Source organism: Acomys russatus, chromosome 16, assembly GCF_903995435.1.
Source record: "Acomys russatus chromosome 16, mAcoRus1.1, whole genome shotgun sequence".
Lineage (NCBI taxonomy): Eukaryota > Metazoa > Chordata > Mammalia > Rodentia > Muridae > Acomys > Acomys russatus.
The window spans coordinates 10,856,363-10,880,247 of NC_067152.1; the positions used below are offsets into that span (position 1 = coordinate 10,856,363).

The window sequence follows — 23,885 nt, forward strand, 5'->3', positions numbered from 1 at the left end:
GCGGGTCTAGTGGTAAACATATGTGTGTGGTGAAGCGTTCTGCTGAGTGTACCCCTGATAAATTAGCCTTGTGTCTAACTGCGTCTGCCTTCTGATTGGCACCTCATTGGAGCCTGGACACCTAGACCCAGCTAGATCCTTCTACCTAAAGGAGAAAACACTGTAGTGAGGGACCAAGAAACTGCCTTGTCTCATGGCTTGCTTCATTCATTCTGCACTATAGATCTGTTACCCGAATCATTTTTCCTTTTTATTTTTTTTTTAATTATTTATTTATTGTATATGAGTCCTTTATGTCAGAAGAGGGCATCAGATCACATTACAGATGGTTGTGAGCCACCATGTGGTTGCTGGGAATTGAACTCAGGACCTCTGGAAGAGCAGGCAGCGCTCTTAACCACTGAGCCATCTCTCCAGGCCCCATTTTTCCTCTTTAATAAGCAAGCCACACATGAAGGGTGCAGTTTGTACTGCAGAACTTTAAAGTAGTCCATCATTCAGCAAAAGAGATTTGCTTTTCCCCCGGTTGGCTCTAGCTAGCATTGCAATTATTAATTTAATGCTCTTATCAGAGTGTCGGGAGATGTGTAGAATGATGGTGGAGAGCTGTGGAAGAGTCTGGAATCTCATATCCTTGTTTTGTTTTGTTTTGTTTGTTTTGCGAGACAGGGTCTCTCTATGTAGCCTTGTCTGTCCTGGCTGGTCCTTTGTAGACCAGGCTGACCTTGAACTCACATCTATCCGCCTGCCTCTGCCTCCCAAGTGCTGGCATTAAAGGTGTGCGCCACCACGCCTGGCATATCTATTCTAAACTGTGATGTATTGTTGCTGTGAAAGGAAGGGGAGGGACCAGCCTCGTTTCTCCCAGGGTCACAGAACTTGGGATTCCTTGTGTGTCCTGTGTGTGGTTATCAGGATGGCTGGCCTTCTCCCCTCACATTCAGTAAAAAAAAGAAAGAAAGAAATAAGGTGCCTCTAGCACTGACCCAGTGCCCTACTATAAAAGGGGCTTCTCCACCCAGCCATAGGCAGCTTCTCTGGTTTTGCTTTTTGAAAATTATCTAGAAAGCCAGCCTGATGATACAGGCCTGTCATTCCAGCCACCCCGGAGACTGCAGCAGGGGGACTTTGAGTTCACTGTTAGCATAGGCTGGTTAGTAAGGGCTTGTCTCAACAGAGAGCTGGAGATGTGAGTCAGTGGCCAGGCTCTTGCTTAGTGTGCCCAAGGCCAGGGTTCAAATCCCCTGTATGGCGGAAGGGTGGAGAGGGGAAGAAAATGAGCAAAACCGCTTTCCCTAGGACCGCCACTGAAACGGTGAGTTGCCATTCTGTTTTTACCTAGAACGAGTTCAAGCTGTTCCACGTGCTCTTCTCCAGGCACTGAACAGTCTTCCACACACATCCTCACAGCTGATTGTCCTCACAGCCCTTCCAAACACACAGTCTCACCTCTGCTTGATAGGTGAGCGTCCCAGGGTTCTGAGACGGGAGGGTTTGCCAGGCGTTCAAAGCCAGCAGTGCCCTGTGCAATCACAACACTGTGTAATCACAACACTGAGGGAGGCAGAGGCAGGCGCATCTCCATAAGTTCGAGGCCAGCCTAGTCTGCAGAGCGAGTCTGAGGCAGCCAAGGCTACACAGAGAAACCCGGTTTCGAAAAACCAAACAAAGAAAAAATTTAGATCTGTCCAGACTGAAAAGCTGCATTTGGTGTCTTCTGGTACCTCATCATTCATTCATTCATTCATTCATTCATTTTCCAGTACAGCCTTATAGGCCAGGCTGGCCTTAGAGATCCATCTGCCTCTGCCTTCTGAGTGCTGTAATCGAAGGCATGCACCACTGCAGCCAGCTTACTTATTTAAATGCATATGAAGAAGAGAGTGCGTCCCCTAGCCAGGCACATCTTTCTTTTACTTCTTTCCCTCTGCAGTGAGTGGGGGTGGGGGGGGGATGCATTATTGAAGCAGAAACAGCCCAGCAGGACCTCAGACTTTTCATTTGCTGGCCCAGAACTCAAAGAGATCCTCCTGCCTCTGCCTCCTGGGATTAAAGGTGTGCTTTGCCACCCAGGCCCTTCATTCTTTTTTTTTTTTTTTTTTTTTTTTTTTTTAAGGACTAGAGTAGTTCAGGTTGATTTGGGTTTTTGACACATTCTATGTCAGCAATAGGATATCCAAACTGACCAAATCAAAATGAGGTAAGTGGCTACTTGGTTAAACTCCATGCATGTAATTTATTAAAGGGATGGGAAGGTTTTTACTTTTTGTTTTGAGAAACTGGGTTTTCAGTTCATCACATTTCCTATAATGGTGCTTAAGAGAAACACTGTCCAATACAGTCTAGACAAAAGGAGACTGGTTTTAGGTAAGAAGTTTGTTTTCAAGCTTAAAATAATTTATTAAATAATCTCAATTTTCTATCAAAACAGTATGTACATGGCTATGTAACCTACCTTTATAGTAATTTTTTGTATATAATGGAAAGGATTTTTGTTGTTGTTTTGTGGGGTTTTGTGTGTGTGTGTGTGTGTGTGTTTGTGTGTGTTGGTTTTTTTTTTTTTTTAGACAGGGTCTCTTTGCTGCCTGGAACTATGTAGACCAGGCTGGCCTCAAATTCACAGAGATCTGTCTCCCAATGCTAAGATTAAAGGTGCACACCACCATGCCCAGCTAAAAGGATTCTTTATAATCAAATATAAATGCTAGCTAAAAAGTATTACAGCTTCTCAAAGATCAAATGTTACTGCCCAACTCTTTAATTTTAGTACAAGCTCTGACTGTGGTTTTTGCAGCATGGCGTGTGACTGGTGAAATGTTCTAGGCATTTTGCCTAGCTTAGGAGCTTGCCTCTAATCGTGGGGCCTTGCTTGCCTTGTATCTGTAGAGGACTTAAACCACGTTGCTTTTGGAAGCTGTATAGCTATTTTGCAGTGAGCACACTTACAAGCTGCGAATGGCCAGACAGGGGTGATGCGTACCTCGGGGCAGAAAACTCTCCATTTGCCCTCTCAGCAAGAAGTGGGGCCTCCTCAGCCACCTCAAACCTTCAAAAGAAAGAGATCTCATTTGGCAGTTCTGAAAACATCACCATGTCATCTCTCTCCAAAGGCACGGCCTCGGCCAGTGAGGACGCTCTTCCAGAGGCTCCCTTCCCAGCTTTCGCCAGCTTTAAAGACGTGATGCCTCAGGCCGCTGAGCAGGAGTATGAAAGTGGGGACTTGCAGGATTTCACGAGGCAGGACCTGCCCATAGCGGAACTGAGCCGAGAGACCGCATGCCCAAGTCCAGCGTCCAGCATCGCCTCTCACGAAACCCCCAAGGAGGGCGCAGATGACTTTGGAGAGTTTCAGAGTGAAAAGCCCAAAATCAGCAAATTTGACTTTTTAGTAGCCAATTCACAGAGCAAAATGAAGTCCAGTGAAGAAATGATCAAAAGCGAGCTGGCAACCTTTGACCTTTCTGTTCAAGGTAAGATTTTCTTCCCATGGGCTTGTTCCACTGAAATGATACACATGCTTTCCTGAGAATAGAATGGCAGTTCTTAAAACCAGGATGGCGATGCATGTCTGTAATCCTAGCATTCAGGAGGCTAAGGCAAGAGGGTCAAGAGTTTGAGGTCAGCCTAGGTTGTACTGCAAGCTTCAGGCCAGCCTGGGCTACATAATGAGGCACTATCTCAAAAGCTAAAAAATAATTTAAAATTGAAAGTAAGATGGTGGGGCTAGAAAGATGGCCCAGAGGTTAGGAGCACTGTCTGTTCTTTCAAAGGTTCTGAGTTCCGTTCCCAGCAACCACATGGTGGCTCACAACCATCTCTAATGAGATCTGGTGCCCTCTTCTGGTGGGCAAGCACACATGCAGGCAGAGCACTATATACATAGTAAATAAATTTTAAAAATAACCTTTAAAAAAAATTAAACAGTGGCTCTTTGTTTAGCAGGAAGTAGATATTCCAACGCCTGAGACTGCAGTCCTTTCCCTGGTGCTGAAGTCAGGCCACTGCCCCTCCTAGCTGCTTGTTTAAGAGAGAACAAGTAGAACATGGGTTTTCTTCCCTCTCACTTACTTAGAAGCGTGCTATGAGCTGGGCATGGTGGCACACAGCTTTAATCCCAGCACTCCAGAGGCAGAGGCAGGGGCACTTCTATGTGTTCAAGGCCAGCCTGGTCTACATAGCCAGTTCCAGGACTATATAGAGAGACTCCGTCTCACAAAAAAAAAAAAAAAAAAAAAAAGTTTGTTATCTAAAACAGGCAAAGACATGGATTTTCAGATTAATTCTGCTCATATTCCCCAAGTTCAGTATGGCAGTGGTTCTGCATTCAGCTACAGATCTAGGAGTGATATTTATTTTGTTTTGTTTGACACAGGGTCTCACAGGCCCAGGCTGGCCCCAAACCCATTGTGTAGCAGGGGATTACCTTAAGCACCTGATCTTCTGCTTCAGCCTCCTAAGCACTCCCGTGTGCTGCCGTGCACCACCATGCTGGCACTGAAGACACATTTATGTATGTGTGTGGGCACGTATGTCAGGGCATGCATGTGAAGGTCGGAGGACAACTTTTAGAACTCTGTTTTCTCCATCCATCATGTGAGTCCTGTGTTTGTCAGGCTTGGCAGCAAGAGTCTTTACCTGCTGAGCCATCATAGCCATGAATACATTTTTTAAAAAGATTCATTTGTTTAGTATTATGTATATGGTGCTCTATCTGCATGTACACCTGCAGGCCAGAAGAGGGCATCAAATCACATTATAGATGGTTCTGAGCCACCATGTGATTGCCAGGAATTGAACTCAGGACCTCTAGAAGAGCAGCAGTCAGTCAGTCAGTGCTCTTAACTGCTGAGCCATCTCTCCGGCCATGAATACATTTTTAATGATCTGTTCGGGGTCTGAAGAGAAGGCTCGGTGGTTAAGAGAGTGTATAGCAAAGGATCCCAAGTTCAGTTCCTAGCACCTACATCTGGCACGCCGGCCTGTAAATCTAGCTGCAAGGAAGATCCTACATCTCTGGCCTCCGTGTACACACAAATGCACGCACGTGTGCACGCGCGCACACACACACACACACACACATTTATTTAAAAATAGGCTAGAGAGGTGGCCCAGTGGTTAAGAGTACTTTCTCTTGCAGAGGACCAAGGTTTGAGTCTTGCTTTCCAGAATCCACGTGGTGGTTCACAACCATTCATAATTCCAGTTTCAGGAAATCTAATACCCCGACTTCTATAGACACCAAACATGCATATAGCACACACATATATATAGACAGAGGCAAAAAAACTCACACATAAAATTAAATGAATAAATTTAATAAAAACATTTTAGTAAGTTAAATACTTTTTTTTTTTAAGTTAAATACTTCTTTAAAGCTATCTGGAACTAAAGAGATGAGTCAGTGGTTAAGAACATTCGGTGTGTCAGATTTGGTGGCACATTCCTTTAACCCCAGCACTCAGGAAGCAGAGGCAGGTAGATTTCTGTGACTTCGAGGCCAGCCTGGTCTACAGAGCAAGTCCAGGACTACACAGAGAAACCCTGTCTCTGAGACAAACAAAGAACATGCACTGCTCTTGCCGGGGACTTGAACTTGGTTCCCAGCCCCCACATCCAGCAGCTCACAACCACCTATGACTCTCGCTCCAGGGGAATCATACCTTTGGCCTCTGTGGGCACCTGCACTCCTAGGTACATATCCAGACACAGTACATACACATAACTAAAATTCACAGAAATCAATACTTTTAAAACGTGTATCTGTTTTAATTGATTCGTGACCTGAAGTAATAGCAAACATTTTTAAGCATTTAATGGAGGCACTACCCCTTGGTTAGTCAGGAGGCTCTGCCACATCTTTCTCCAGATCCTCTGCTTCCTTGCTGCCTCACTTCCCATCTCTGAAGCTCTGGATCTCACAGGAGAAACCCAGCCTGCAAGCAAGGAGGCACAAGGGTGCAAGCCTACAACCAGCGACAAGAAGGGTCTCTTGACCCCTAGGCACCCATATTTACAAAGGCACTTTGCTTCTAGACACCAGTCATCCAGCTCTCAGAATTATGTAGTGTAGTGACAGATCAAGGAAGAGTGATGGAAGGAACTAAAGGAAGGCTGTAAGCACAAGAGGGCAAGATTTTTTTTTTTTTGGTTGGTAGGGTTTTTTTTTTTTGTTTGTTTGTCTCTTTGTTTTTGTTTTTTGAGACAGGGTTTCTCTGTGTAGCCTGTGCTGTCCTGGACTCGCTTTGTAGAAATCTGCCTGCCCCTGCCTCCTGAGTGCTGGGGTTACAGGTGTGCGCCACCACACCTGGCAAGAGGGCAAGAGTTAAAGAACTTCCCAGTGGGTGCATGAAGCTTGCGTTTCAGAGTGCCTCCTGACATGAGCACCTGTAAAAAAGACGGTCCCATCAGCGGGTGTCCCTGCTCCAGCCAGGCTGAACACAGAACCTTTCTTTGCTCAGGATCACACAAGAGGAGCTTGAGCCTTGGGGATAAAGAAATAAGCCGGTCGTCTCCTTCTCCAGCCATGGAACAGCCTTTCAGAGACCGTTCCAACACTCTGAGTGAGAAGGCGGTGCTGCCTGTCATCCGGGACAAGTACAAAGATCTGACTGGCGAGGTGGAGGTAAGCTGGGCGGCTTCCTGCACAGCAACAGGTGAAAGGAAGACTGCCAGAGCCCTGAGCACCCCAGGAAAGAGCTTTTCCACTCTCCTGGGGAAGGGATGAGGAGGAGACACTAGGATGGCAAATAGATCATTAGAGGTCCAGGCTGGCAGCATTAGCCCAGGATGAAAATGCTCCCTATGTGTGACAGCCGCTGAAAGTTGTGGCTAAAGTTGAAATCATCTGTGGGGACTTTGCAAGGAGGGACGCATTTAAGAAAACCTTTTTCAAAACTTACAGTTTATCATCCTACTGAATTTTAAAGCATCAACACAGAGGAAGGGGAAATGTTTTGAATCTTCTCTTTCTGTTTGTGGTGTCTTAAATGTCCTCACTCTTTGGGGACACACAAGCGTACACACACATATGCCTGCATGCATACACAGCAATGAACTATGGAATGGAAAGCTACAGTTTTGTTCTGTGGGGTGTTTGTTGTTGTTGTGAGACAGTCTCACATAGCCCTGATTGGCCTAGAACTCTCTATGTAAGTAGGCCAGGCTAGCCTTAAACTCACAGTGATCCTGCCTCTGCCTCTCAAACGATGGGATTTCAGGAGTACACCACGGTACCCAGCTGAAAGCTGTCGAATGGCACTAGCTCACATAGTAATACCCCCACGGTGAGAAACTGGACAGACGCTTACACTTCTGCTGACTAGAATAAGTGAGGCAACACACAGAGAGGCCACTGTAAAATAGGTCCCTCGGGTTCATATTTCTTGTCTCTCAGTGGATTTAAAATGATAACTGTTTTCGAGAGTGGTTTCAATAGAAAGGAGTCTTCTAAGCCCTCTGTATCAAGAGAAGCCCTAAGCTGAGGAGCCCGAGCCTGCCTGCTGAACCCAGTTCCTTTTATAACCCACAGGAAAATGAGAGATACGCATACGAGTGGCAGCGATGCCTGGGGAGCGCCCTGGATGTGAGTATTGTCCCTTCCCTGCATCCGCTCACTCTCTTGCGCTCTTTTGTCTCCTCCTCGGTTCCTCCGAATGGTGCAGGCAAACAGGAGAGGTGTCTCACTTCCATCACCACGCACAGCGTCAACATCGCTTTGGGCTCTCATGGGGAGATGGCTCAGTTGTTAAGAGCACTGGCTGCTCTTCCAGAGGACCCAGATTGAATTCTCAGCATCCACACAGCAGCCCACAACTGTCTGTAACTCCAGTTACAGGGGATCCGACACCCTCACACAGACACACATGCAGGCAAAAACACCAATGCACGTAAGATAAATTTTTTAAAAAGGAAAGAAAATCATGCATCCTTTAAATCTACAGCAGTAGACACTGGCTCATTTGTCAGCTGTTCCCTTATCTGTCACTGTATTTAAGAAGTAGCAACATGGTATCATTGCCTCTGGCTTGCATGAAAATAATATTTAAAGAATCAATCTATCTATCTATCTATCTATCTATCTATCTATCTATCTATCTATCTTCTATCTATCTCTTCCACAGAAGTGAAGGGTAGTTTCTTGAAAATTAAAATTAAACCCTGGCCTGGAGACATGGCTCAGAGGTTAAGAGCACTGGCTGCTCTTCCAAAGGTCCTGAGTTCAATTCCCAGCAACCACATGGTGGCTCACAACCATCTATAATGTGATCTGATGCCTTCTTCTGGCCTGCAGGCACATATGCAGGCAGAACACTATATACATAGATAATAAATAAATAAATAAATAAATAAATCTTTGGAAAAAATAATAAAATTAAACCCTTAGATTTGTCGCTGCATAGGCACATGCATACGCTGGTCAGGAATGGCTCTTCACACTGGATGGGTTTTCTCCTAATGGGAAATTGATTTGCAGTGACCTTTGTGGTTGTATCAGATGATGTGATTTCATTTCTTGTAGGTCATTAAGAAGGCAAATGACACCTTAAATGGCATTAGCAGCAGTGCTGTTTGCACAGAAGTTATCCAGTCAGTGCAAGGCATGGAATATCTTCTAGGTATGTCCCTGGGTATTTCATATAGTCAAACAGTGCCGTGGTGCACTAGTGTTGGTGTTCCCTCACTCTTGGTAGTTTAGGCCCGTGATCTCCCATTATATACAGCGACACTAGCAACTGCTCTCACATGAGCAATAGCAACTACTTTACTGAAAGTCTCTAGAGTGAAGTCTTCACGTCTTTGTTTCATATCTACCTCAGTATAAACTCTGTCTATGGGGGCTGAAGAGATGGCTCAGTGGTTAAGAGTGCCTGTTGCAGCCAGGTGTGGTGGCACATGGCTTTTTCTAGCACTCTGGAGGCAGAGGCAGGTGGATCTCTATAAATTTGAGTCCAGCCTAGTCTACAAAGTAAGTCGAGGAAACCCAGGGCTTTTTTTTTTTTTTTTTTTTTTTTTTTTTTTGACACCCAGGACTATTACACAGAGAACCCTGTCTCGAAAAGCCAAGAAAGAAAAAAGAATGCCTATTGCTTTTTCAGAGTTCAGTTCCCCACACCCATGTTGGTTGTCTCACAACTGCCTATAAATTCAGCTCCAGGGGCTGGCCACCACCAGACTTTGCACACATATGGCTTTGTAGACCAGGCTATCCTCAAACTCAGATCTGCCTACATCTGCCTCCTGACACCCTCACACAGACACACGTGCAGGCAAAAACACCAATGCACGTAAGATAAATATTTTAAAAAGAAAAGAATATCAGGCATCTTTCAAGTTCACAGTAGTAGACACTGGCTCATTTGTCAGCTGTTCCCTTATCTGTCACTGTGGTGACAGTGGTGTGGACCATCACTCCAGTAATAAATATAATGTTAATATAAAACATATTTTAAAATATAATTTTAACAATGAAAATTTCAGCTGGGCATGGTGGCACATGCCTTTAATCCCAGCATTCAGGAGGCAGAAGCAGGTAGATCTCTGTGAGTTCAAGGCCAGCCTGGTCTACAGGACCAGGACAGCCAGGACCACAAGAGAAACCCTATCACCAAAAAAAAAAAAGAACATTTCTAGCACATAGAAGTACAACGTTTTGTTTTGTTTTTTTAAGTTTGAGGATTCAGCGTGAATTGAATTACTCTATGGTGACTTTAACATTTACACTCTTTAAAACTTTACTTCCATTTTCAATTAATGGGGTTTCCCTGAATCACACAAAAACTCATAAAGAAATCTGAACTAGGGGCTGGAGATATAGCTCAGTGGTTCAGAGCACTGACTGCTCTTGCAGATAACCTGGGTTCAATTCCCAGTATCCACGTGGCAGCTCACAACTGTCTATAACTACAGTTTCAGGGGATCTTATACCTTCATACAAGCAGGCAGAACACCAGTGTACATAAAAATAAGAAAAACAAATAAATCATTTTTTTAAAAAAATCAAAATAAAAAAAAAGAAAAAGAAATGGGAACTAAAAAGTCTAATAGATTGCAGTGTCTTCTGCTCACTAAGCAGTGCTTGAGCCTTTTACAGTGTTTACCTGGTTCATCCTCTCCCCGCATCCTTTGGGAAGCTGATGTTCTTGTCTTAACTTGAGGCATAGGAAGGCTCATAACCTGCCCCAGGAGACTTGGGTGGTAAGAGGTGGAGCAGGGATGTCCAGGGATCCCAATCCATGTCCCTACCTAAGAGCTATATAGCAGCGCTGGGCAGCACAGTGGTCTGGTGACGGCCACATTGGAGGCCTGGGGATGTGTCTAGTGACCATCTTAGAATGAGGAGCTGCTCAGCACCTCTTCTTCTTGCCTGGAGAGTTTGGCCTGATTAAAGACCACAGGAAAAGAACCATTTGGCAGATCAAGGGGGCTCACACCTTGTGGTTTGAATGAGAGCTGCCCCCCATAGACACCTAGGTTTGAAAACTTGGTCCTCACTTTGCAGGACTGTTTGGGAAGGATCAGGGGTGTGGCCTTGTTGTAAGAGGTGTGTTGTGGGCGGGTCCTTTCAGGCTACCAAAGCCATTCCCAGTATGCTGTCTGCCTCCAGCTTGCAGTTTGAGGTCTGAGTTAGCCATTCCTGCCACCATGTCTCCACTCTGCAATTATGGGGTGTAGAATCGTATGCCCAATTAAACACTTTCTTCTATGAGTTGCCTTGGCCATGGGGTTTTTATCACAGCAATAGAAAAGTAACCAATAGGTACCTCTCCTCGCAGCCCCATCTCTGTGCAGTGGTGCTCCTGCTAATCAAGTCATGAGCAAGCCACAGTGCTGCTTTGTCTTTGCCTGCTTTTCCCATCCCTAACCCTCTCTCTCTCTCCCCATCAGGTGTCGTGGAAGTGTACCGCGTAACCAAGCGTGTGGAACTGGGGATAAAAGCCACCGCTGTGTGTAGTGAGAAACTCCAGCAGTTGCTGAAAGACATTGATAAAGTGTGGAACAACCTAATCGGCTTCATGTCGCTCGCCACACTCACAGTAAGCCTGTCAGACAGTTCAGTGGTTGCCTGTCTTTCCAGAAACCTGATATGACGCAGAGAATATATTCTTATTACTTATTAGACGATGAATGTGCTGACTAGACTGTGATGTTGACAGAGATCTGAGAGCTCCAAGGCCGGCTATACCTTGGAAAAATAAGAGGGTAGGGAAAACTCTTTATCTGGTGTGTGTGTGTGTGTGTGTGTGTGTGTGTGTGTGAGTTGTGAGAGAATGAGTGTATGTGTGTCTGCGTGTTCTTGCCACAGTGTATGCGGAGGTCAAAGGGCATCCATGTCTAGTCTCCCTTTCTGTCTTGTCTGAGACAGAGTCTCTGTTGTCAGCCTCTGTGCACACTAGACTGGATGTGTCCACAGCTTCTGGAGGTGCTGCCTGCCTTCTCGTCACAACACTAGGAATGTAAACATGTGGCTTTACCACTCCTGGCTTCATATGGGTTCACGTCCCACGCCTGCGCAGCAAGCACTTTGCCCATTGACGGTCTGCCAGCACCAGCCACTCTTTTTTTTTTTTTTTTTTTTTAAGATTTATTTATTTATTATGTATATAGTGCTCTGACTTCATGTACACCTACACACCAGAAGAAGGCATCAGATCTCTCATTATAGATGGTTTTGAGCCACCATATGGTAGCTGGGAATTGAACTCAGGACCTCTGGAAGAGCAGCCAGTGCTCTTAACCTCTGAGCCATCTCTCCAGCCCAACACCAGCCACTCTTAATTCTTACATATGCAAGTTTTACCAAAAAGTCATGGTTTGAGTTTATCCCTTCGCACCTGACTTGTTTAGAAAGCTGTGTGGTGGACCATCTGTTGCTGTCCACTCACCACTGTTCCTACTTTCCTTGGATTCATTCTTTCCATGCTATGAGTAGCTCTATTCTGAATAAACAAATGACTAGCTTCCCTCTCGAAGTGGATGGAGAAGGCTGGAGTGTGTGCACATGCGTGCAGCCTGCATGGCTGCTGCGGCATTTTCCAGGTAGCATTTAAGTTCATGAGAGGCCTTGCTATCTTCTCCAGTTCACTGAGCAGGTTTGCGTCTCTGCAGTAGAGAAGAGTTCCTGGTGCTCTCAGCCGACAGCCCAGTGGTAGCCGGCTGTCCCATTGTGTCCTAATTAGCAAATCTCACAACCGTTACACTGCTTCTGGCTTTGCATTATTAAGTTCTTAACAAGCTTAAATAAGGAGCCAGGGAGATGGCTTATAAAGGGCTGCACTGCTCTTGTTTGTTTGGTTTTGTTTTTTCCTTTCGTGGTGCCAGGAATGGACCTCAAGGCCCAGGACTAGAGGCCCAAGGCTAGAGGAGTTACCTGCCACTGAGCCACACACCCCTACCTACCTAGTTCTCTTTTTTCTTTCTTCTTTTAAAAAAGCCCTATTGATCTAAATTTGTGCAACTACTGACAATTCTTTGTAGACTGTAAATCTGATTGTTTCACTTAAATTCCATTTAAAATCCTGCAGTGGGCCTCCATGGTCTTTAGCCCATTTCTCTGTCGCATCTCATGGTGCTCACCTCATTGGTTACTTCTCTTGTAATAACAAAAGATGTCATTGAAGCAGCCTGAGGAAGGGGCTGTTTGCCCCAGCTCCTCAAGGCGGAGAAGGCGGGGCCTCAAGGCAGAGAAGGCGGGGCCTCAAGGCAGGGAAGGCGGGGCCTCAAGGCAGAGAAGGCGGGGCCTCAAGGCAGGGAAGGCGGGGCCTCAAGGCAGGGAAGGCCTCAAGAGAGATCTCACTGTTAGTCCACAGGAGTGAAATGGGGAGCCGTGGGTGCTGGCCCTCACCCTTCCTATTGCCTGTGTTCCAGCATGCTGAGTTCCATGGTCACTGTGTTCACGGCATAAAAATAAACTTGATAGTCAGGGAAGGCTGGGTTATTGTTGGCAACAATATCAGGAAGGATTTCTTGTGTCACCTTTTGGCCTCCACCTGAGCCCAGCGCTTCTGAGGTAGCCATGTAAGCGCTGAGTGCCTGAGGGGACTCACACACTCTGCTGGTGCCACTTCTGAGCAAGCCTTTCCAGTTCTAAATGTAAAGTCACCTAAGGAAGCCACCAGTTCAGAGCATTGTTCTTTGCAAAAGAGAAAAATTGGAACCCTCCTGAAGTAGTACGTGGTGGCTCGTCATACAGGGTGCCATGGCCAGTTTGTTGTGAAATAGCAGAACTGTCACCACATGGCTGGGAGGAATGCTGCCAACCGGGTTGTGCTTAATGATAAAATCCCATGTTTATAAATATTCTCTGCCTTTCTCTACTATCTTTAATGAATATTTGTTGCATTTGCAATGGAAAATAAATCTTTCCCCTGGTCGAGTTGCCTGTATGCACTCAAACCATTTCCCAAAACCCCCTTTGGTGTCGTGGCCACTTCTCCTTCAGCCATCCTGGGTCATCCAGTTGGCTGAACTGTGCGGTAGGGCCTTTGACTGCATTAAACCTACGCAGCAACTTGGCATCCTTACTCTTCCATCACCCTCCTGATGCAGGAAGGAACCAGGGGTGTCTGGCACACACTGAAAAGGGTGAGTTAGGTGGGTAAAACCAAAGATACGTAAAAGCTGTCTCTGGAGAGGGGAGTAGACTGGCAGAGCATAAAGTGACTGAGGAACCAGCAGCAGCTTGTCCTGGCTCTCGGTGACTCTGAAGTCAGCTCACTTCTGCACCATCCCAGGGCCGGAGCAATGTACAGCCCTCCGGTGGTTTCCATTTAGATTTGAAGGTTCCCTGCTTCGGTGGCAGTCAGTCCTCACTGTGCTTAATACATTGGAAACTAGACCCCACCCGTCCCTCCATTCAGCCGTTCTCTCCTGGTGCTGCTGGAGAAAGCTGGGTTGGAATGCACATCTTTGCTTGCCCTGAGCTTTTAGAGGCGAAAATGTCCCCGAAGCCCAGTGCATGAGCCAAGAGCACTGTGCGTTTGTCTGTCCAGTTGGGGTGAAGAGTGACTGCCAAGTGTCCAGCCTGGTTGCTGGCCTGTGTAGCTGCTGTCACCAGGGGCAACAGAAGCCATTTTCCTCTGGGTACATCTTCCCCAACTCCCAGGCTCCTGGGTTCTGCCGCTATTCATGGAAAGGACTTGCCTCCTAGGCTCTGCTTTATCGCTCCAGGCCGCTTTTGCGTTCACACGCAATAAAATGCAAAAGTTTGTAACATTGCTCCATGAGCTTTGTTTTTTCTCTCATCTGCTGAGTTTTGACAAATGAATGGCCCATTTGTATGCCCTGTGCCCTGACGAGATATGGACTATTTAATCCTCCTCCTCGTTAGCTTCCTTAGAGACCACTTGGCTGAAGTTTTCACACCCAAGTATCACTTTTGTCCAGGCCTTTTAAAAAAGAAGCATGCAAGTTGATTTTGTTACTTTGAAAGCAGTTTGTCACCCATTTACCTAGAATGTTCTGCCCCATTAATGTTTGGTGGCTCTAACGCCGCAGGGGGAAACTGTGAGGTAAAAGGAGAAGGGGCTTCACATCCATGCCTTCTCTTCAGACTCTGTTTGTAAGCATCCGTTCCAAGAACCCATATCTAGACTCTCCAGGGTAAGTGGCCTGGCTTTTCAGACACACATAATGGCCCAGAGGTTCATTATCTCACCTCTGTGGTGTCTGGATGCTTGCAGAGTGTCCATGAATACCAAGTGTTTGTTCCCTAGGTAGCCATCTCTTCAGTCGAGTTGCTGTGTTTTTACCAGGGTAGCTGTGACAGAGCAATGCCTGTTCTCTGTTCAGATCCTTTTCTACATTATACCATGCCGTTTCCTCTTGAGAATGGGCACATGGGTCCTCAGTCCATAAACCTCCACTTGAATCACCCACTGCATGAGGAATGGCGTGTATCCCACAAAAATATAAGGCATGGTTGTCGTGCACCGGCCTTTACTCTAACAGAACCGACAGAGGAAGCCATATAAATGTCAAGAGCATAAAGCAGCCCAACATGTGAACACTTCAGCCCAGCTGCAACACAACTCTGAAAACCCAACAAGTCTGGGTGAGATGCCAAAGCCAGCAAGCAGGTCCCTACTGGAGAGGCACTGATGACAGTGCACTAAACCTCTGAAAGCCAGCTCCAAACAGAGCTTGCCTTTATAAGACTTGCATGGTCGTGGTGTCTTTTTTAAATGTGTGTGTGTGTGTGTGTGTTGCATGTGTTGCATGCCATGGCGTGGAGATGGAATCAGAGACAGTTTTAGGAGTTGGTTTTCCCTCTTCCTTGCAGAGGCAGGGTCTCCCTTGTTCTAGGTGCACTGTGTACTCCAGGCTAGCAAGCTTCTGGGAGAGTCTCCCGTCTCTGCCTTCCATCTCACCACAGGAGTGCTGGGACTAAGGCTCACCACTGCATAGAGCTTTGTGTGGGTTCCAGGGATTAACTGCCATTGGTCATTACATGAGATGAGCAATTTAACCTGCTGAGCCATCTCACTGGCTCATTATGTTTATTTCTGTTGGGGAAGAAATTAAAGCTTAGAAACATTAAAAATTTTAATTGAAACTATAAAAATAGGGATTTTTGAATCTATATCGTCCTTTAAAAATTTGTTCTTCCTTGTATGTAATTTCTAGGTTTCAAAAGATCTAGCTGTACTGGAGTTGGGGTGTTGCTATTGGTAGACAATGTGCTTACCGTTTTGTTTTGTTTTATTATGGTTTTGAGCACATGCTTAATATACTTGCAGCCTTGGTTAGATATATTGCCCAGCTCCCCAAAAATGGACAATAACAGAAGCAAACAAAACACCAGCTGTGCCAGGCTACGGTGGCACATGCCTTTAATCTCAGCATTTGGATGGCAGAGGCAAGTGGGACTTTGTGATTTTTGAGGCCAGCCTGGTCTACAGAGTAAGTTCTAGGACAGCCAGAACTACACAGAGAAACCTTGTCTCCAAAATAAAAACAAAAAACAAAGCCTACCAGCTGTTCTACTTTTTTTCACCCAAAAAAACCCTGTGTATAGTATACATCACAGTAGGGATGCACATCCTCAACTCCAAAATGTGACTTAATATTTTATTTTATTTTTATTTACTTATTTATTTTGGTATTTCGAGACAGGGTTTCTCTGTGTAGCCTTGACTGTCCTGGACTCACTTTGTAGACCAGGCTGGCCTCAAACTCACAGTGATCTGCCTGCCTCTGTCTCCCAAGTGCTGGGATTAAAGGCGTGCGCCACCACCACCCAGCTTCTTAATATTTTATTAAGCTAAATGTAACGTAGCAAAAACCCTTTATGCTCTGGGTGATTGTGGACTAAAGCTCCCTCTTGTGGTTGACACAGGCATTTCTCTAGTGGAAAAGGCCATCTATTACTGTGAGGTGTGGGCGCTATGATGGTAAGGATGCAGTGAGGTGTGGGCGCTCTGATGGTGAGTGAGGATGCAGTGAGGTGTGGGTGCTATGATGGTGAGTGAGGATGCAGTGAGGTGTGGGCGCTATGATGGTGAGGATGCAGTGAGGTGTGGGCGCTCTGATGGTGAGTGAGGATGCAGTGAGGTGTGGGTGCTATGATGGTGAGTGAGGATGCAGTGAGGTGTGGGCGCTATGATGGTGAGGATGCAGTGAGGTGTGGGCGCTATGCTGGTGAGGATGCAGTGAGGTGTGGGCGCTATGATGGTGAGGATGCAGTGAGGTGTGGGCGCTGTGATGGTGAGTGAGGATGCAGTGAGGTGTGGGCGCTATGCTGGTGAGTGAGGATGCAGTGAGGTGTGGGCGCTATGATGGTGAGGATGCAGTGAGGTGTGGGCGCTATGATGGTGAGGATGCAGTGAGGTGTGGGCGCTATGATGGTGAGGATGCAGTGAGGTGTGGGCGCTGTGATGGTGAGGATGCAGTGAGGTGTGGGCGCTGTGATGGTGAGGATGCAGTGAGGTGTGGGCGCTATGATGGTGAGTGAGGATGCAGTGAGGTGTGGGCACTATGATGGTGAGGATGCTGTGAGGTGTGGGGCGCTATGATGGTGAGGATGCAGTGAGTGTGGTGGCTATGATGGTGAGGATGCAGTGAGTTGTGCGCTATGATGGTGAGGATGCAGTGAGGTGTGGGCGCTATGATGGTGAGGATGCAGTGAGGTGTGGGCGCTATGATGGTGAGGATGCAGTGAGGTGTGGGCGCTATGATGGTGAGGATGCAGTGAGGTGTGGGCGCTATGATGGTGAGGATGCAGTGAGGTGGTGGGCGCTATGCTGGTGAGGATGCAGTGAGGTTTGGGCGCTGTGATGGTGAGGATGCAGTGAGGTGTGGGCGCTATGTGATGGTGAGGATGCATTGAGGTGTGGGCACTAATGATGGTGAGGATGCAGTGAGGTGTGGGCGCTGTGATGGTGAGGATGCAGTGAGGTGTGGGCGCTATGATGGTGAGGATGCAGTGAGGTGTGGGCGCTGTGATGGTGAGGATGCAGTGAGGTGTGGGCGCTGTGATGGTGAGGATGCAGTGAGTGTTTCCTGTAGTTAGAACATTTTGTTTTGATAAAAGCAGAACACTTCATTCATACAGCAAGAACTTTGCAGCTCACAACAGGGTCTGAGATCTGAGCAAGGCATTTGAGGCAGTATTCCCTGGCGTATGGTGGGCAGCAGGGACAGTACAAGCTGTAAGCTCTATGTCTAGCATGAGCGCTGCAGTGACCTCACCTGCTGCCGTGTGGAGGGGTGCCAGAAGCACCTCAGTTCATTAGCACTTGATACTGAATCAGTGTTTGGCGGGTTCATATTCAGGAACCTTTTACTGTCGCCAACTTCTTGTAACTCCCACATTCAGTTAAGTGACCTCTGTCTTGGTTACAACGCACCGTTTAAGGAGCTGGGGTACTGGGCTAGAGAGATGGCTCAGCAGTTAGGAGCCTTTGCTGTGTACATTCTATTGCTGTGAAGAGACACCATGACCACAGCAACTCTTCTGACAGAAAGCATGGAATTGGGGCTGGCTTACAGTTTCAGAGGTTTAGTCCACTGTCACCATGGCAGGAAGCGTGGCAGCGTGCCTGCAGATGTGGTGCTGGAGCAGTAGCTGAAAGTTCTACATCTGGATCCACAGACACTGGTCCTGGCTTGGGCTTTTAAAACCTCAAAACCCATGACAGTGACATGCTTCCTTCAACGAGGCCACACCTCTCCTAATCCTTCTCAGGTATTGGTAACCATTCAGATCTATAACCCTATGGAGGCTGTTCTCATGTAAACCACCACATTGTTCTTGAAGAGGACCTGGGTTCAATCCCAGCCCCCACCTGGTGGTTAACAACCATCTGTAACTTCAGTTCCAGAGGATCTGATGCTTTCTTCTAGCAACCAGTGGCACTGGACAAATGTGGTATGCAAAGACATGTGGACAAAACTCTTATACATATAAAGTAGAAATTAATAATTAAAAAAAAAATGGTTCCAGCACTCGGGGAGGCAGAGCCAGGTGAATCTCTATGAGTTTGAGACTAGCCTGGTCTACAAAAAGGGAGTCCAGGCCAGCCAAGGCTACACATAAAAACCCTGTCTTGGGGAAAAAAGAAGGAGGAGGAGGACAAGGAGGAAGAAGACAAGGAGGAGGAGGGGGAGGAAGGGGAAAAAAAGAAAGAGGAGGAGGAGAAGAAGAAGAAAGTGAGTTTTCATCTTTACTAAATATGTGAAATACATGGCAAAGTTGATGGTCAGTTTACAGCATCCTGTAGCAGGCATGACTTATAATTTTGGCCATTGATTGGTATCATGTTGCTACTGTACATTACAATATAGTCCTCTGCTTATGGATATGTGTTTAAGAGAACTCATTTATTTTCTTTGTTTGTAGACCAGGCTGGTCTTGATCTAACAAAGATCCACCTGCCTCTGCCTCCCAAGTGCTGGAATTAAAGGCGTGTGCTGCCGCCACTTGGCTAAGAGAGCTAATTTTATCACTTAGAAGATTAATTTAATCACAGGATAATTTATACAGAGCCTACTATTCTCATGGCAGATTACAGTGTGCCCTTTTCACGTGCTTCCCTGTGCCCCACCCTGTTAACAGGTAGCTCTTCCTAGCTCGCGGTCAGTGACGTCAGCCCCAACAGGGGTACTTTTACCATGGAAGTCAGTAAATGTTGTTTTGCTGGCTGTGTACGTTTAAGAAAGTGGCTGGGAGAGCACAAGTGCTGAGGAGACGGGCCTGTGTCCAGCAGCCACTCAAGTCTTTGACCAGTGACATTTTCAAAGTGTTTTTGTTGTTTCAGTTTAGTCAAGTCTAATTAGGGCCTTGGGAGATGGCTCAGTGGTTAAGAAAACTGGCTGTTCTTGTACAAGACTTGGGTTCAGTTCCCAGCACCCACCTGACAGCTTAGAACCATCTTTAACTCCAGTTCCAGGGGATCTGATGCCCTCTTCTGGTGTCTGTGAGCACTGCCTACATGTGGCACACAGAAATAGAAGCAAACACAACACCCATACACATAAAATTATTAAAAATTTAAATCACCAGTACTTATGCTGGTATTATACTTATTTATGAAAACAAAGAAAAGTTGACTATTAATCCAAAAGATGAATGAAAAAATTTTAAATATATACTGTGAAAATCATTTGGCAACATGGGATTTTCAATGAGGTAAATATATTCTCTGTTGTTGTTTTGGTTTTTGAATTTTTGTTTGGTTTGGTTTGGTTTTAATTTTATTTTTTTAAAGTTTATTTATTAAGTATACAGTGTTCTGTCTGCGTGTACACCTACAGGCCAGAAGAGGGCACCAGATCACATTATAGATGGCTGGAAACCACCATGTGGTTGCTGGGAATTGAACTCAGGACCCATGGAAGACTAGGCAGTGCTCTTAACCTCTGAGCCATCACTCCAGCCCCTGGTTTTGATTTTCTTACAATTTATTTATTATGTATACAATGTTCCACCTGCATGTACACCTGCACACCAGAAGAGGGCACCAGATCTCATAGATGGTCGTGAGCCACCATGTGGTTGCTAGAAATTGAACTCAGGACCTCAGTAAGAGCTCTTAACCACTAAGCCATCTCTCCAGCCCTGTTTTAATACTTTGTAAATATGAAGTGGTGTCCAGTGCTAGCATTCTTGTGTCTGGCTTGCTTAGGAGCATAATACTGAAATGCAGCCATGTGGATCAAATATCACTTTGCTCCCTCGCTGACTACTAGTCTATTGCATCAACACGCTATGGCTTGTTTATCCATTTTCTTATTACTAGACACTTGTTAGTGCCAGATTTGGCTAATATGGATACGGTTGCTATGAATGCTTATTTTGGAACAAGATTTGTTGACATAAATTTTCCTTTCCCTTAGATAAATAACTAGGAATGGAATTGCAAGTGACTGTGTATTTAACCTTCTAAAAAATTGACAGCTTCTTTCAAAATTGAGACCTACCCCCTTAATCATGGCACTGCACTCGCCATATTTCATAGGTTTTTGTTGGTTGTCTGTTCGTTTGGGGAAAGATAAGCTATAGAAAGCCTGTCAAGAGCTGAGCATAGTACTTAGCCTTAGCCTGCATGGCAGATAGCCCATTTGCTGTCTGTGGCTCCTGACTTTCACATCTCTCCGGGCATTAAGCTGGGCTGTACGTCCCCACCATCTGTACCTCTGACCTTGGCAGCTGCAACTCAGCCTGAACCAAACTATGCTGTCCTCTGTCCTTGGGCTTAAAGATAATCTCCTCGTGTGCCCAGCCCTCCCTCCTTTCATCCCCTGTGCTTCCCAGGGCCTGTGGAGATTGCCCCCTGGCCAGCCCTTCCCCTCTCTGCCGTGTAGCAGTCACCTAACTGAAGCTGTGCCCTGAGGACTGCGAGGCCCCCTGTCTCTTGGTGACACTGCCTTGAGAAGGCAGGGTTATGCCTGCGATGCGTGCTTGGTCCTGTCGCACCTCCTTCCGCTCCACTCTGGATCCTTCATGGTCCAGCCACCCCCCTTGGCTTGGCTCCCACCTTCAGTCCCCTCATAGCTGCACTTCTGCTTAGCTGTCTTTGCTTCGTGCTGCGGTGCTAACATCCTTCCCTTATCCTGCTTCTCCCAACCCATCAACCCATTAACTCATCCCCTTCACCTCCCGTGGGTCTCATCAATACTCAGGCGGGATGAGGTGAGGTCCAGGAAGCATTCTGTTGGTGAAATGCCCCTGTTGAGTGCCTGCACACTTGGTAGTTACCCCATAATAATTAATACAGCACTAATGGCCCTGCATTGCTTGCCACCCTCTAGCTCCACCCTAGACCACGAGGTTCCCCCAGGTTAAAGAGTGGTTCTCTCCCACTGGCATGGCTAGCAGCTGGAACATAGCCGCTCCTTGGCAGGGCCTGGAGACAAAGCACTGTGTTATTAGTTGGCTTAACTTTATGGTTGACCTACATAGTATTCAAATTTCTGTATTCTGACCCATCTTTCATTGTCATCCTCAGCCAGATGAAAATTCACTGGATTTTTCCTCCTGTATGTTACGACCTGGGATTAAAAACGCTCAGGAGCTGGCTTGCGGGGTGTGTCTCTTAAATGTGGACTCTAGGAGCCGGGTAAGCCCTTGTCTTCTTTCCCCTTCAAGTGACAGGGTTCATCCCTAACATGACTTGGGGACCAGCCCAGTGTAGCCCCCTTCCACAACGAGCTCTGTGACCGGCCCTGGGCATGTTGAAGTCTAGAAAGTTCCATAGAAGTGATGTGTTTTTTCCACGGGGCAGTGAGGGAAGCAGCTGAGGGAGTGGACAGAGTCCTTCCCTCCTGGTGAGCGCGCACTCATCTCATGGACAGGGGAGGGGTGGGAGGGAAAATGTAGACCAACATGGATTTACCTGGAGGCAAGAGGCCGGTTTTAGGGACTTTGGTTTTTTTGGTTTTGTTTGTTTGTTTGTCGGGTTTTTTGTTTTGTTTGTTTTTGTTTTTGTTTTTTTGACCTTATGGTTTCAACATTTCAGAAAGAAGAGAAGCCTGCAGAAGAACAGCCTAAAAAAGTATGAGCCAGTTATGCGTTACTGTAGCATCTCCATCTCAGTCTTGTGTGTGAGAGGACAACAGACAATCCTGTTGTCGTCCTGGACTGTGCCAACTGTGCATCCCCTACTGACTCATTTTTGTCCCCATAATGTTTGGTCAAATCAACTAATGCATCGTGTGGAGCCACTGCTGTGTGTCTGTGTGCTAATCAGCTTCTAGCGGTGTCGTTATTTTTCTTGGCCACGAGTCAGCACCTTCTGGAAGTTGTAGTGATGTAGAGATGGAGAGCTTCAGGGCTCCGTGGATGGCAGACAAAAACAAAGTCATTTGGGCTTTAGGATTTTATCTGTGGTGTTTAAGAAAACAAACTGCAGAATGTTAACGTGGGTGACTGGAACCACAGATGAGGGACTGTTGACTCAGTTGTCGGCTCCCAATGGCATTAGACTAGTGGTTCTCAACCTTCCTAATGCTGCGACCCTTTAAAACATCTCTTCATGTTGTGGTGACTGCCCCCCAACCATAAAATAATTTTGTTGCTACTTCATAACTGTAATTTTGCTACCGTTATGAATCATAATGCAAATATCTGATATGCAGGATCTCTGATTTGAGACCCCCAAAGGGGTCACTACCCACAGGTTGAGAACCACTGCATGAGACAGCAAGAATTAATATCAATAGATTTCTAGCTCTTTTAATATTTTTTTAATCCTGATAGGACTGTAATAAGCCACAGACCTCTAAGGGAATCCATGTTATGGCAGTGACAGCCTCCAGGGAGGGCAGCCCTTACAGTAAGGGAACCAGCCACCCACAGCCCCTGACTATTTTAATTCTAATACCCTGCCCTGTCTTCACTCCTGTAACCTCCGTCTGCCTTTTCTGTGAAGATTGGGCCCTTTGCTGAAACTAGGTTGAATGGTACTGGCTTTTATACCTTTAATTAGCAGTAAAATAAATAAATAAATAAATCTCTCCTACTTGAATCCAATAGCCACCCGCTCAGCTTTTGTCTGTGTGTGCCATTCGGGCCTCAGCCTCTGTGACAACCTGGCGAGTGCCCATGGTGGCTGCTGACAAGCTCTTAGATGTAGAAAGACTCTGACTTGCCCCATATTTTCTATTTCTGGCAGGCATTCAATTCAGAAACGGATAGCTTCAAGCTGGCCTATGGAGGACACCAGTATCACGCCAGCTGCGCCAACTTCTGGATCAACTGTGTTGAACCCAAGCCCCCCGGTCTCCTCCTGCCAGACCTGCTCTGAAGAGCTGCTTGGTGAAGCTGTAGCTGATGTTTGGTTATTTCTGTCACATGACTTGGGGTGACAGGGATCAATAAATAGAATGCGAGCACTGCAAGTCCCTTCCATCAGTCTCTTTGAAGCATTTCCCAAGAGGTAGGGTGGAAAAACTGCAGTGGCGCTTCCCACCAGACAACCCTTGATCTGCCTGCCCCTCCTCAAGACCTGAGGTAAACTGTTAGACCCAAACTGCACATGGCACCGGAAGCTTGCTTGCTCATCTTCCCCGGGTTTGTGTTGATGGTGATGTTGGTTTGTTTCCTTTGTTTGTTTGTTTGTTTTAAGGATAGGGTCTTGATGAATACCCCTGGCTGACCTTGAATTTGCAGCAATCCTCCTGTCTCTACCTCCCAAGTGCTGGATCACGGGCATGTGCCACCATACCCCGTTCCTCTTGTTTGCTTAAGATATTTTACAATGTGGACCACAGTTCTCTGTGAGGAGTAATCTGCTGCTAAAGTATTTAAGGTGTGAAAAATAAACAAAAGAAGAAAAATAAGTTATCCTAGGGCTGGAATCCACAAGTGTGTGTCCAGCCAGTGCCTGTTTGTATCTCAAACATTATGGTCGCATGAAGCAGAACCCATTTTTACCGTAGTTAGTTTATAA

At 46.3% G+C, this 23,885-nt stretch overlaps 1 protein-coding gene across 1 annotated transcript in view; it reads left to right on the plus strand.

Annotated features, from left to right (window-relative positions):
* Positions 1 to 23,329, plus strand: part of Synrg (synergin gamma) — a 68,026-nt gene extending 44,697 nt beyond the window's left edge. Inside the window, exons 15-22 of the mRNA XM_051158167.1 lie at positions 3,111 to 3,470; positions 6,459 to 6,622; positions 7,529 to 7,582; positions 8,519 to 8,615; positions 10,885 to 11,033; positions 21,444 to 21,554; positions 21,954 to 21,989; positions 23,109 to 23,329. Coding sequence (XP_051014124.1) covers positions 3,111 to 3,470; positions 6,459 to 6,622; positions 7,529 to 7,582; positions 8,519 to 8,615; positions 10,885 to 11,033; positions 21,444 to 21,554; positions 21,954 to 21,989; positions 23,109 to 23,240 — 1,103 coding nt within the window. The 3' untranslated portion in view covers positions 23,241 to 23,329. The remainder of the gene's footprint in view (positions 1 to 3,110; positions 3,471 to 6,458; positions 6,623 to 7,528; positions 7,583 to 8,518; positions 8,616 to 10,884; positions 11,034 to 21,443; positions 21,555 to 21,953; positions 21,990 to 23,108) is intronic.
* The last annotated feature ends 556 nt before the right edge of the window (positions 23,330 to 23,885 follow it).